This window comes from Tetrao urogallus, assembly GCF_951394365.1.
Source record: "Tetrao urogallus genome assembly, chromosome: 1".
In the NCBI taxonomy this organism is placed as follows: domain Eukaryota; kingdom Metazoa; phylum Chordata; class Aves; order Galliformes; family Phasianidae; genus Tetrao; species Tetrao urogallus.
In genome coordinates this window covers 143808994-143821549 of record NC_136813.1, presented here as the reverse complement: position 1 = coordinate 143821549, position 12556 = coordinate 143808994, and the positions used below count along the sequence as shown (strand labels likewise).

Below are 12556 nucleotides of genomic sequence, written 5' to 3'. Positions count from 1 at the left end.
TACCCCTTCCCTGTCTCTCCTGGGAGACTCTGGAACCACGGCTCTGTTGCTGCTGTTTAGGAGCAGGGAAGATAGGTAGTGACCTGCCAGCACCATATGAGTATGGGCGTAATATCTGTCATGTCTTATCATAAAGAGCCCTTTTGGACCAGTTCAACAGCTTTCTCTTTTGTGCTCCTAGTTCTTGAGCAATTGCGAAGAATAGTGGCATTTGTGCCCTAAGTGGCTGCTTTGCCCTTCTGCATTTTAATGACTTACAACGATCTGGCAGACTGGAATTTGGTGGAAGGAAAGAAAAAAAGAAAAATAAAGGAAAAAAAAAAAAGAAGAAGAAAAAAAAAAAAAAACTGGGTTGCTGTTGATAACATAGCAGAAATAATGATATCTTGCACTTGCTTTCCATCTATGATGTGCCAGCAATGGAGAACAACCAAGGCTGGCGCTGATGGCTCCTTTCCACTGAATCCATCAGCTTTGATGTTGAACAAACACAGCTGAGAAGGAACACAGGTGCTGAGGGAGGAGAGATCGCTGCCTTTCAAGGTACATTCCTGACGCACAGCCCAGACCCAACCTTCAGTCACAGCTTCAGAGAGCAGCTGGGGAGGAATTCTGAGGGTCTCTTTTTGCCAGGGGTAAGATAGGAAGAGCTCACAGCCCCGCTGCTTCCAAAGTAGAGCTTTCAGCCTCAAGCCCTGGAACCCAGGATCTGCATGCACCGAGCTGCCACTGCACCAAATTCACATTTTGTCCCATTAAATCATGTATCCTCAGTTAGATTAATTTCTGTCCCATTTAGGGACATCTGTCTGGTTTGGGCTTTGCAGCAGTTTGACGTCCAGTCCTGGGCAACAACATGTGCCAAATCCTTTAAAAACACCGACAATCAAACAGAAGTGGGTGGATGTTTTCAACATTCCTTTATTTTTGCATGTGTGCCTGGTTCTTAGTAAGTGTCTGGGGGAAAAAAAAAAAGATATGACTGATGATTTGTTGCTCTCTCTTTGGAAAAGGTCCAGACTGTAGAATAGGGCTAAAATGCCAGGAAAGAGCTTGCTGCATAGAGACAGGCTTACAAGGTCTGATTTTATGCATTTTCTGAGCAACACGGTTTCTTTAATTCGAGCTCCTGTAGAAGTCATTTCATATCTTTATTCGGCACAGCTTTGCCACTCTTCTTCTCAGTTTTCCTTATTTTTAGAAAGGTGAAGTGTGGCTCCCAAATTAAATCATTACTGGGATGGATTTCAGCCAAGGGAGTCATGGTCTGAGCCGTAAGGCACAGGAAAGATAAGCAGAAGTGAAACAATGTGGGATTTTTTTATTTTTTATTTCATTTGGCAGAATGAGGAGAGAGATGGCCTTGAAAGATTTGTGGCTTTACATAGACATAATGTATTTCAAACAATGGTGGGGACTATGTTATCTCTCTTTGCTAGAAAGGAAAGAAAGAAAGAATGAAAGAAAAGCACACCCAGGGACTTTTGAAACATCAAGATTGCCAAATTTTCCTTAATTCCAAGAAAGTGTCTATGTTTGGAGTTCTCAGAGATGCTTACAGTAATGGCCCAAACACAGGCTGGAAGGGGCTGATCCTTACCCTTTGCTGACGTGCTTCTGCCTGCCACAAAGGCACCACTCGTGGCAGCCCAGCCCCCAGCCAGCTCCTCTCCCCAGCACTGCCATCCCTCGGGTCAGTGCCTTGCTTCAGTGACCCGGAGCCCTTTCCCCAGATGGGACAGCTTTGCTCTGCTGTGCTCCTTGGATGTCATTTCGCAGTAATAGAGCAAAGCTGGCTCCCATGAGATTTGCTGCAGCTGGGGTACGAGCGTGCTGGTGAGCCACACAAACATGTACCAGCGCTGGAAGCAAGCACGCAGCTCCCTTCTGCCATCACTATGGCCAAATCCTCCCTGTCAGGGCACTGGCACCTGCAGCTGAGCACGGAGCTGCTCGACATGGCTGGGGTGGCTGTTCCCAGCTGCTGCCCCAGCTGAGCCACTAGGCTTAGGAAAAAGAAGCAAGCTAATAATTAAAAATTTACTGTCCATGTGAAACAGCTTATTAAGCTTTGCCCTTGTGCTGGGAACAAATGTATCTGAGCAACAAAAACAAACAGCCAGCAAGCCAGACTCTTAGTATCCCCCTTTCCAGCTCTTTAAGTGATGCTGTAAGTTTATAGTAAAGTCATTTTGTTTCTAAGCACTCTGGTGTTTGGAAGCAGCGTGTCTGTCCCCCACATCATCAAAGCCTGGGCAGCCTGACCTGGTAGGTGGCAGCTCTGCCCAGGGCAGGAGTTGGAACTGACTGAGCTTTAAGGTCCCCTTCAACCTGAGCCATTCAGTGATTCTGTGCCACATGCCCTGAACGTTCATGGTTCAATGCAATGTTTAAAGCTGCCTATCCATATCCAAGATGCAGGCTGTGTGTACCACAATCCATTCCAATGCATTTTGAGGGATGCAGGGGCTGACTCTGAAAGAGGGCACAGCCATGTGTCCCCACGCTCAATCCATCAGCTCTGCAAACGAGGGTCCCCACCACGGACCAGTTCATGGAAGAGTTAATCCCTCCTCTAGCTCACACAGCAGAAACTGGTGCTTTCTCGGGGGAGAGGTCTTGGTGTTTGTCAATGTCTTGTCTTAAAATGTGGTAAGACATCATGAAATACCATTTACATTGCTCCTTAATATAAATGTCAGGAAAAGATTTTGTACGAGAGGCAAGATGAATCCATGTGTGAATCTTTGACCGAGTCAACTCTCATTTCTTAAACTGTCTAGCTAAGTTGCCGTGGGCCCAAGCACTCAGACTTGTCTTCCCTTTTTGAAAACCTGCAAGTTCACAAACTTTTTGGTGACCACCTATTTTTAGAATGCTCCCTATTGGGGTGCAAAAAGACAGCAACCAGTAGGAATACTAAAAATTCTTCATATAAAATGTTATCTGTTAATTTTGAGTGTGTGTTCATTCCAGGCTCTTTGCTCCAGAAAGAAAGACAGAAGCAGCAGTAAGGCATCAGTGATTGATGATGAAATTCCAGTTTGATGGAAAGCCTCTCGCAAGGGGGAAAATAAAAACCTCAGAAGGCTGTAGAAGAAAGGAAGAAGAGAAAATGGATCTCGATCCCTACAACAACCTGAAAGGAAGCTGTACTGAAGTGGAGTTGGCCTCTTCTCCCATGTAACAGTGATAGGATGAGAGGGAATGGCCCCAAGGTGCACCAGGAGAGACTCAGGTTGGGTGTTAGGAAAAACAGCTTATCCAAAAGAGCGGTGCTGCAGTGGCACAGGCTGATAGGGAGGTGGTGGAGTCACCATCCCTGGAAATGTTCCAGAACCGTGCGGTTCTGGAACAGAAGTTCTGGACAGAGTTGGTAGGCATGGTGGGAATGGGCTGATGGTTGGACTTTGTGATCTTAGAGGTCTTTTCCAACCTCAATGATTCTGTGATTCAATCTAGAATCATAAGGAAACTAGCCAATAATGTCTACTTTTGTTGTCTCATTGAGACCAGGAACAAACTCAAAGCTCAAGGCACTTTAAAAACACTAAAAAATGAAATAGTTGCAGATTCCACAGGAGCTCCTGAAGGTCCCTTGCCAAAGCCAATGCTGGGACCGGATGCTCAGGAGGATTCAGGGCAGTACCAGGCTTTGATAGGGAGTAATGGGAACAGCCAGAATTACCTTAGATGGCTTTAAAAATAAGCCAAGGAGGTCATGCTCTCTCACACACTGCACAGAAAATCAGCCATGAGAGACGTTTCTGGAGTGGAAAGGTTTCAGCTGGGGCTTTCCATGGCTTCATTTGAAAGTGAGGACAGGAAGGGACAGGGCATGGTGGCATGTGACCATTTTGTGAGTGGTGACGCTGTGCTCCCAGTCACATCCCCACATGTGCTTGTACTCACCTGACACACAGAATAGGGTTGCTTTGGGCACAGGAGTCATCCCTCAAAGCACTGGGGCTGCCCCTCAACCTCCCTCCTACGAACCTCAGCCCCACTGAGGTAGGAAGCAGCAACCTCCCGTGCTCAGAAATAAAAGCTACCACACACATGCCTTGGTTTCCTTTCAGACTTTGTAATTTTTTTTTAATTATTATTATTTTTATTATTTCCTCCTTTTAAGCATCCCTTTAAGGGTGAAATGAAATCCAACCATTTACAGAGAAAATGATTTCAGAATGTACATTTGATTTATCCTTACAAAAAGTTCATTATTACTTGCTGTTTATAAATTACAGAGTGGAAAGGAGCTTTGCAGATTCTTTTTTTTTCTTTTTTTTTCTTTTTTTTTTAAATTGTTTTTGGCAAGTCCACGCATTCTTTTGCCAATACAGTGTCCTGATGCCACCAGCAGGTCCAGGTGGAACCCAGCATCAGCAGTGCTGCTGGGCCTCCTCCAGGACGATTCTGCATCACCATCCTCACAGGAAAGAAAAAAACCAACAGTGGCTTTGATTCTTAGTTTCAGAGCATTTCAGATCCCTTTTTAAGCCATTATCTCTAGTCCCCAATGCTTTAGATGTTGGTATATAGCATCAGAAACAGCTCTCCTTGGTGCTGGATTCGAGCCACTCCTGACATCTCCAGCTCCCCCTCTTTTTCAGTAAGAGCAGATTCATCCATTGTCTCAGAAATCAGAAGGAGATTTTTTGGTGGATAGGGGAAACGCAGCAATAGAGGGATTTGGGATCCATTCCACCGTACTTCTCTCCCTTCTCGCCAAGGCTTGAGGTCAGTGAGGCCAGCATGAGCCCCATCCCTTCCCTCTTCACCACCAGTGTTTGCTAACAGGACCAGGAGTGACTCCCGACACGTCTTCACAGTGCACAGGCATAGCAGCCACGGAGTGCTGGCAGGAGCAGCGGGACAAGAAGAGACACTGCCACCCCACAAGGACACACCAAGAGGCACCAGGGGAACAAATACCCGTTCTGCACTGACCCTGCCCCCACCCTGACTCATAAGTTACCTGGAGGCCACAAGGTCCCGTTCCTTTATCCAGCACAGAGGCACAAAGAACAGGCTGCACAACAGAAAACACCTCAGCAAGACACAGGGATCAGAGAAAGCAACAGTGAGAGCAGACTGTTGAGTATGTTGTCCTTCATGCAGGCACAACCCCATCCCATCCCATCCCTTGCTGGGTATACTACACCTCCTCACTGCCTTTGTTCCTCTGGAGGGACAGAGGCATTAGCCCACATCCTCTCCTTCACCTGGGAAGGAGGAGGAAGAGAAGCTTTCCACTTCAAAGCCATGCATGGGCACAAAGGAAGTCAAGCAGAGTTGGGCAGAAAGAAGGGCAAAGTATAGGGATGCACCAATTACAGATAACACCAATTAATCTGAAGGTGGAAAGGTTCTGGGGAAGAAAAAGCACACATCTGTTGGGAAAGGTTGGTGAACCACAGACAACGTTGGTCCCAGAAAGACAGTGGGCTCACGGCTTCGCTGCAACAACCAGTCCTGGGGCAGAATGGGATTTGGTTTTCAGTTCATCCCTTTCCAAACTTCATTGTCTGGCTCAGACAGGGATGGCTGAGGGCAAGCCACCACCTTGGGAAATCGCTGTGCAGAAGTCATCCTGCTTATCCCCATCCCTCAAGGGATGTGATGGAAGACTTTTAATGACAAGCACTCCAACTCCCTAAGGATAATAAACACAGGGCTTACAGAAACAACAGGAACATTAACTGGTTTGGCCTTAAATCAAAACACTGGATGATTCTTGAGAAAGAAAAAGAAAAAATGCATTTCAGCTGTGAAGTCCCTTCCTCCATCCACAACAGAAGCCTGTTTTAAATTTGATTTCCTAAGAATAAGGAAATGGAGACATCCAGGAGGTTGACAGGGCCAGAGTCGTGCAGAAGAGCCCCAGTGCTGCTCTCGCCTGTTCCAGTGGGACCTTCTCAGAAGGGAGAAGAGGGGAACAATGGAGCAAACAGTGAAAGAGAGGGGAGGGAAGGGAACAGGCTGAACTTTGGGAATAGGAGATGCTGATAATTGCAGTTACGGCTTATCTGAATCTGCTGAGATGAAAACCATACCCCAGTGATGAAAACACAACTTGCAATGCACTAAAAATCCCCACGGAAGCCCATGTATGGGAAGGGCTGGTAGGACGGGAGAGGCTGCTGCCACTGCAGATCGGGTGGTGCAGCCTCAGCATGCGTGTGCTTCTGCCTGTTTTCTGTGGTGCTCTGCTGCTCCCAAAGCACGTATGCAATGACTGACCTCTCTCGTCTTCAGGAACGCCTGACCTGAGACTTCTGTTGTCACCAAGGCAATGCCTGAATGTAGATCCTAGATTGAAAATGAGGAATAGCTTCTTCCCTTTTTACTTTTCAATTTACTGTTACCAAATCCCTTGTGTCAATACACTGGGCTCTCCTCTCATGCAGCAGTCTCAGAGCTATTGCTCTAACTTGCTAAAAGCGACTCCTCCTTTCTCATCCAAGCCCTGATTTCTCTACAGTCTCCCCCTGCCTCTGTGTCCATGTGTCCATGTCTCTGTGACCATGGCAAAATTCCCTCCTGCATCAACAAGACTGAGCTCGGCAAAGCCACAGCTTCTCTTTGAGGGGAGAGCATTCCACCCACCAAGCCTTCTCCTGCTCAGTTCTCAAAGGGTCTTTTCTCTTCTTGGGAGACACATCACAAAGGAAAACAGCAACATACACGTATATATTAAAAAGAACACAAAAACAAAACAAGAAAAGAGGGGATCCCTCAGTTCTTCCAAGCAGGCATTGTGGCACGTGAGATGGGGGGAAGGAACTAAGATGAAGTCCAACTCAGTTTGATCAGAAAAACAACATTCATCTTTCTGTTCAAATTTAATTCTTCTTAGGGAACCAAATTATCTTTCCTGATGCTTTTCACATCTCTAAAGAAGCAAATAGAAGAGAGAGAGAGAGACAGAGATAGGAATGGAGCGCAATGGAGAGATTGGGATGGATGACACGGGAATATGAAGCCCTGATGGAGTGAGTTGAGGTCAGTGGAAACCCTCTTGTTCCAGCTGGCCTGATGGCAGGGTCACTCTTCATTATGACAACATTCTCCTCCTCCACATGATCCTCACTTATTTGTTTGGAAGACGAGCCAATATTTCCACTGTAAGGCCAACAGAGCACATTCGTGTTTTTCTCCCTCTTCCCACCACAGCGTGGGCTCTGGGCACCCTGTCAAGCCATCTGCTAAGGAAGGGTGGTGAGGGTGGAGATGCCAATCTGCTTCCTCAATGAGCTGAACCAGTCTACTACAGCAACAGGCTAATCTTGGCTACCCATCAGTGGCCAGCTCTGTGTGGACACTGGCCCACCAGCTGCAAGGAATGTCATCCTACATCTCCTCTATTCTGCATGGCCTAATCTGCACAGTCCAGGCTGTGGATTGCATGATTGTCCCAGAAAAGTCTTCTGGCCCCAGAGGGAATCTACCCACAGCTCCATTCTCCACAAGCTCGCAGTGGGTCCTGTGCCTCAACATGCTTTGTGTTTCCCCACAACACCCATTGGTGACTCAGAACTTTGCCCTTCTCCTCTCATTTCCCCCATGGCAATTGAAAATAGCCAGCACATGTAAACAGAATCCTTGCAGCAGGCACAGCCCACAAGGGTGCAAAGGCAGCCAGAGAGGCATGTAAGAGCTCCACATGGCACACCCTGCTATGAAGAGCTGATGCTCTCCCCGAAATGCCATCCATGACAAGACAGATCACAGCTTATGGATGCCACCATTTCCTGAAAATATGCACACCACCCAAGACCAACTTTGACCCCTCCCCTCCCAACACCAGTGACAAACACCCACGTGCATACCAAAACCATGCATGTTAGCACTCATGCACATAGGAAACCATGCACTTGTAAACATATACTCCCACCATCTGATTTAGTCCCCTGCAGCTTATCCCAGACCCAAACAAAGCACATGCTGCAGGGAAGATGCTTCAGCTCCTGTGGAGCAAGCCAGTGCAGCATTTTGGGGGCAGGGTGAAAAGGGAGTAAACAGAAAAAAAAAAAAAAAAAAAAAAAAAAAATTGGCTTTCCTCTCTGCTTCCCACCTGCCTGCTTCAGGCCTGGTAGAGCATCAGGCTAAGAGACAGCCTCAGACAGATATATTAAATTTGTGGGAGGAGGCAGCGTGTAGGGGAGAACACCTTGGAAGCAAAGGATTTGCCTTCTCCAAAATACTTTGAACATAGAGGTATAAAAAAAATGCATACTGAGATGCTTTTGCACATTCACTCATCCAAAAAATGCCTGTGACACACATCTGCACACGTGACCCCTCGCATCGCTTTGTGCCTGCTGACTCAAACGCTCAATGAACAGCTCAGGCTCGCATCTGTGCTTGCTCCGATCCACAACAGATGAAGGTGGATGGGAACAGCTGCCCTCCTTCCTCAGGGAGCCCTCCCAGCCCCACAAGAAGGAAAATCCACCAGCTGGATGCAGCAAGTCTCTCCAGCCAGCAGAAAGGTCCAGAAGACGCAGGGAGGTCTTTATGCCCACACCTCTCCCCTCCTCCTGCCCAGGTCTCCCTTCATTTGTCTGAGGAATTTGTCCCCAGGCATCACCATGGGAAGAAGGGAAGGGAGGTAGGACAGAGACCATGGAGAAATGGCACACCCCATCTGGAATCAAAGAAAACAAAAAAGAAAGGAACAGACAAACACCCAACTCTTTCCCTTTGTCGTGAAGTTCTGATTTCCCACAGCAGTCCAGCGATCTCAACCAGCACCCTCCGCTTTTCGGTATGGGTTCTCCAGCAAGTAGTGGAACTGCTGGTAGTTCTTGAGCAGATACTTGGGAGCATACATGTGCTCCTTAGGGTCAGCAGGGGGATACTCCTGCGTCGTACCATCAAACCAGCCACCAGTCCGGATCAGCTCCCGGATATAATTGAGGTCTCGTTTATCCTCGTAGTCACCCCAACGGGGGAAGTCCCCATTCTGGGCCGATACCAGTTTGAAGTAGATCCCCTCTGGGGTGAAACACCAGGAGCAGTGCCAGCCAGCAAAGTGGAGGGGGCTGCCCAGCGACCACTGCACCAGGATGTGTCCCGTGCTGTTCTCATACTGCCGGAAACCAGGCATGGTGTAGTATTCACGGCGCCGCAGACGGATCCCATCAGTAGCATAGACAGCCTGGAGCATCCCCATAGTGCAGCCTGAAACCACCTCCAAGGTGCCCGGTTGCTTCCAGAAGAAGCCATAGAGAGACTTGCGCATGTGAAAGGCGAAGGGTTCCGTCCAGCCGTCGTAGAGCTTGAGGAAGAGCACGCCGTCACGAGCTGGGATCTCATCAGCATCATCGATGATGAAGACATCATCCGGGCGCAGGTTGCGGAGGCGAGAGACGCCATCTCGGGTGAGGAAGGTGCGCAGGTAATCGTCAGCGATCCAGCCATCCTGGCGCCCACCAGCAGGGAAGTGGTCCAGGAAGACATAGAGCACTTTGTGGCGGATGTACTCATAGGAGCCGTTGAGGAGCATCTCGCGGAACTTGAGGGGCCGTGGCTCTCCGTAGGCCGTGAAGTTCGATTCACACACCACAAAGACATCCACCACATCTCCCAGCTCGTGGAAGCGGACATCCAGCAGGTCAAACTCATGGTTGATGTTGATAGCGTTGATGACCCGCCGGGGGATCTCCCGTGGCACCAGGCGGTCCTTGGTGGGCAGGTTGGAGTACTGGACCACGGTAGGAACACCACAGCTGGGGCCGTGCCAGCCCGGCAAACACACACACTCCACCCACTTGCGCCGCTTGGTCCCACCTGCGCTCAGCGGTTTGCGAGCAGGACGCCCTGAAGCCGCACCATCTGCGCGCTCCTCCGGCCGCCCTCCCACTGGTGGCTTCTCCAACACCTTGGTACCCGGTTTAAAGCAGACACCACCGGCTTTGGTTCGGACAAAATATTCTGTCGTGTCTTCCGGCAGCACAAACTCAACTTTGTGCAGCTCTTCGCTGGCTCTGCTGGGTGGCAGGGGCTGGAGTAAGGGAGAGTGGGAGTACAGGGGTGTGCGGAGGAAATCCGCGCCCCCCGGTTCAGGGCTAACCTGTGGTGTGACGGGGGCATTGTTCCAGAAGAAGCTGGAGACGAGGTTGGGGCTAAGTGAAGCCAGGTCCCGGGGGAAGGTGACATAGGAAAGGGCCTTCAGGAAGTGCAAGAAGGAGATGAGGCAGAGACCAGCCATGCAGAGAGTCAGAAAGAGCTTATGGCGTCTCATCTTCATCCTGTGGAAAAGCCATGAAAAGGAAAGTCACATTCGGGAATTACCAGGGTGCAAAAAAGCTTGCTAGTGGTTGGAAAATAGGCTGGGGATGCTACAAAGCAGGTCCAAACTCAGCATGCATCTATCAAGAATTGAAACCAAACCAAATCCCCCACACCCTAACATTTTTAGTGGGCCTCACGCTTTGGATGGGTTGTACCAAGCTAAACCTCCTCTAAAGCAGATATAGCCTTATGGTCTCACAGAGAGAGGGAAGGTGCCGGCGATGGGGTAGAAGGATGAGAAATCCGCAACAAGAGGAGTTCACTATCCAGGGAGGCACTGCACTTAGCACATTTGTCCCCACTCACTGATGGGAACAAATAAACACAGACCTTGAGTCAGGGAAGATGAAGAGACAGCAGGTTAGCAAGAGGGATGAGAGGGAGTACAGGGTATGCAGCTGAAACCCAGTCGGCATAAGAAAAGCAGTTTTAAGGGATTGAGCTCATAGCTAGGCTGCCAGGACCAGGAAAACACCTACGCTTCTCAGATCTTTCCAGTGTTTACTCACAACACACCTTAAAAACCCCTTGTTCCTAAGAAATTCTAGCCAAGTTTGTATGGGAAATGGAGAAAAAGTGTTAAGATTTTCCCTTTTATTCACCTCCCATCCCTCTGTGCCCACTATGTTTCCAGCTGTCTCCCTTTGCTTTTCATCTTCCATGGACCAGATGCTGAGCGTTTTTTTTGCATCTGTATAAAGGTGGCTATAAAAACTGCCTAGCTGTCTCTGCTGGCAATATAGTGCTGTCACAATGGATCCATATCAGACCAGCAAAGAGCCAGCGGTGCTCAGCCCTTTCTTCAGAACAATAAAAAAAAAAAACAGTCTTCATTCTCTCCCTATAGCACCTCCCCTCTGCCAGTCCATGCTGGGAACGCAGAGCTGCTGTCAGGCAGAAAAGTGATTGAAGACTACAATCCAGAAAAGGGAAGAAGGGGGAAAAAAAAAAAAAAGGAAGAAAAAAAAACAACCTCACCCAACACTTCACCAGGCAGAACAAGGAAAGGCAGCTGCACGCTGCTGCTTAGGGAAGGTTGAAGCAAACAGGCAAGGGAACAAGGTGACCTGAACACCCTCAGCAAGGTGGAGGCTCTCCCCCAAAAGCGTAAAACCCTCCACGCCCAGGAAACCCACCAGCATGCTCCTGACATGTTCCACTGCGTTCCTCAATGGCAGCTCCCTACCATGTTATGACGCCTGCACATGTGTCTCAGTGTCTCCTCCCTCGGCCAAAGGTCCCTACGACAGGTATGCCACATCCCATGCCATTGCTTATAAACCCCACGCAGCACTCACAGGCAGCCCAAGCCCTCGGCCCCGTGCCAGGGTGCTCGCCTTTGCCAGCCGGGCACTTTCCATGGCCCACATGCATCCTGGATGGGAGCAGAGTGGAGAAGTGTCCAGCCCACCCAGGGGGAATGAGTGAAATACAACAGGGCATGTTTACTGATTAACCTGGGGAGAACTTAACTGCTGAAGGGAAAAGCCATAAATTTAGGCAGATGGCAACCACTCAAAGGAAATCATATCTGGCCACCTACCGAGGGCTCCAACATGGACTTTGATAAAAGGGTTGTCCACGTTCATATCTTACAGTTCAGCAGCAAGCATTTCTAGAAGCTTCGCTGTTGCCTTTTTAGTGACATTTTTAGGAAATCCACCAACACCATCCCCTGCATTCTGGTTGTGGCAACTTCATTATTGATGGGGTTATTTCACCGTAAAAACAGAGATTGTAAGCCTGAAGCCAATGGAAGAGTTACAGGGTTTGCTTTTGATATATTTTGACACAGCACAGTGGAGGGACCTACCACGGCCATGGCCTCACGAAAAGCTACCTCTGTGGTGATCCACTGATGGAGGGCCTGGTGCTGTTCCCTTCTCTGAAGCTGTAAAGGACCATCTTGCTCTTCCTCAGGCATTCTTCCTGGGGCTAAAGCAAGAGGCTACAGAAACCCAAGGGCATCTCATTGTGCCCAGGGAATTTTATTTATCTTAAAGTCTTTGTTATTGTCTTTTAGGAGCAGTAGGACCACTTACTCAAGAAGCAGTATCTGGCACCTCTTCCTTCTACACCACCAGTTTTGCTCCATCCTGACATACGGGGAAGAGAAGAATACAAGGAATCTGGAAAGACAGCTAGCAGAGGCTGCTGGAAGACATCCCTTGCTGGTACATTAGTGTAGCTCTCTCCAGTTGAGCGTCCTGTACTTCTGCAAGGTGTTACCTCTGGACATCAGCTCACCAAGGCTCAG

General features: G+C 48.7%; 1 protein-coding gene across 1 annotated transcript; it reads right to left on the bottom strand.

The window, feature by feature from the left end:
- Nucleotides 1-8746: 8746 nt before the first annotated feature.
- Nucleotides 8747-12204, bottom strand: MGAT3 (beta-1,4-mannosyl-glycoprotein 4-beta-N-acetylglucosaminyltransferase; the record flags this gene model as incomplete). Its single annotated transcript, XM_079549461.1, has 2 exons — nucleotides 8747-10256; nucleotides 12140-12204. The coding sequence occupies 2 exons, from the start codon at nucleotides 12202-12204 to the stop codon at nucleotides 8747-8749; spliced, it is 1575 nt and encodes a 524-aa protein (XP_079405587.1).
- Nucleotides 12205-12556: the final 352 nt, after the last annotated feature.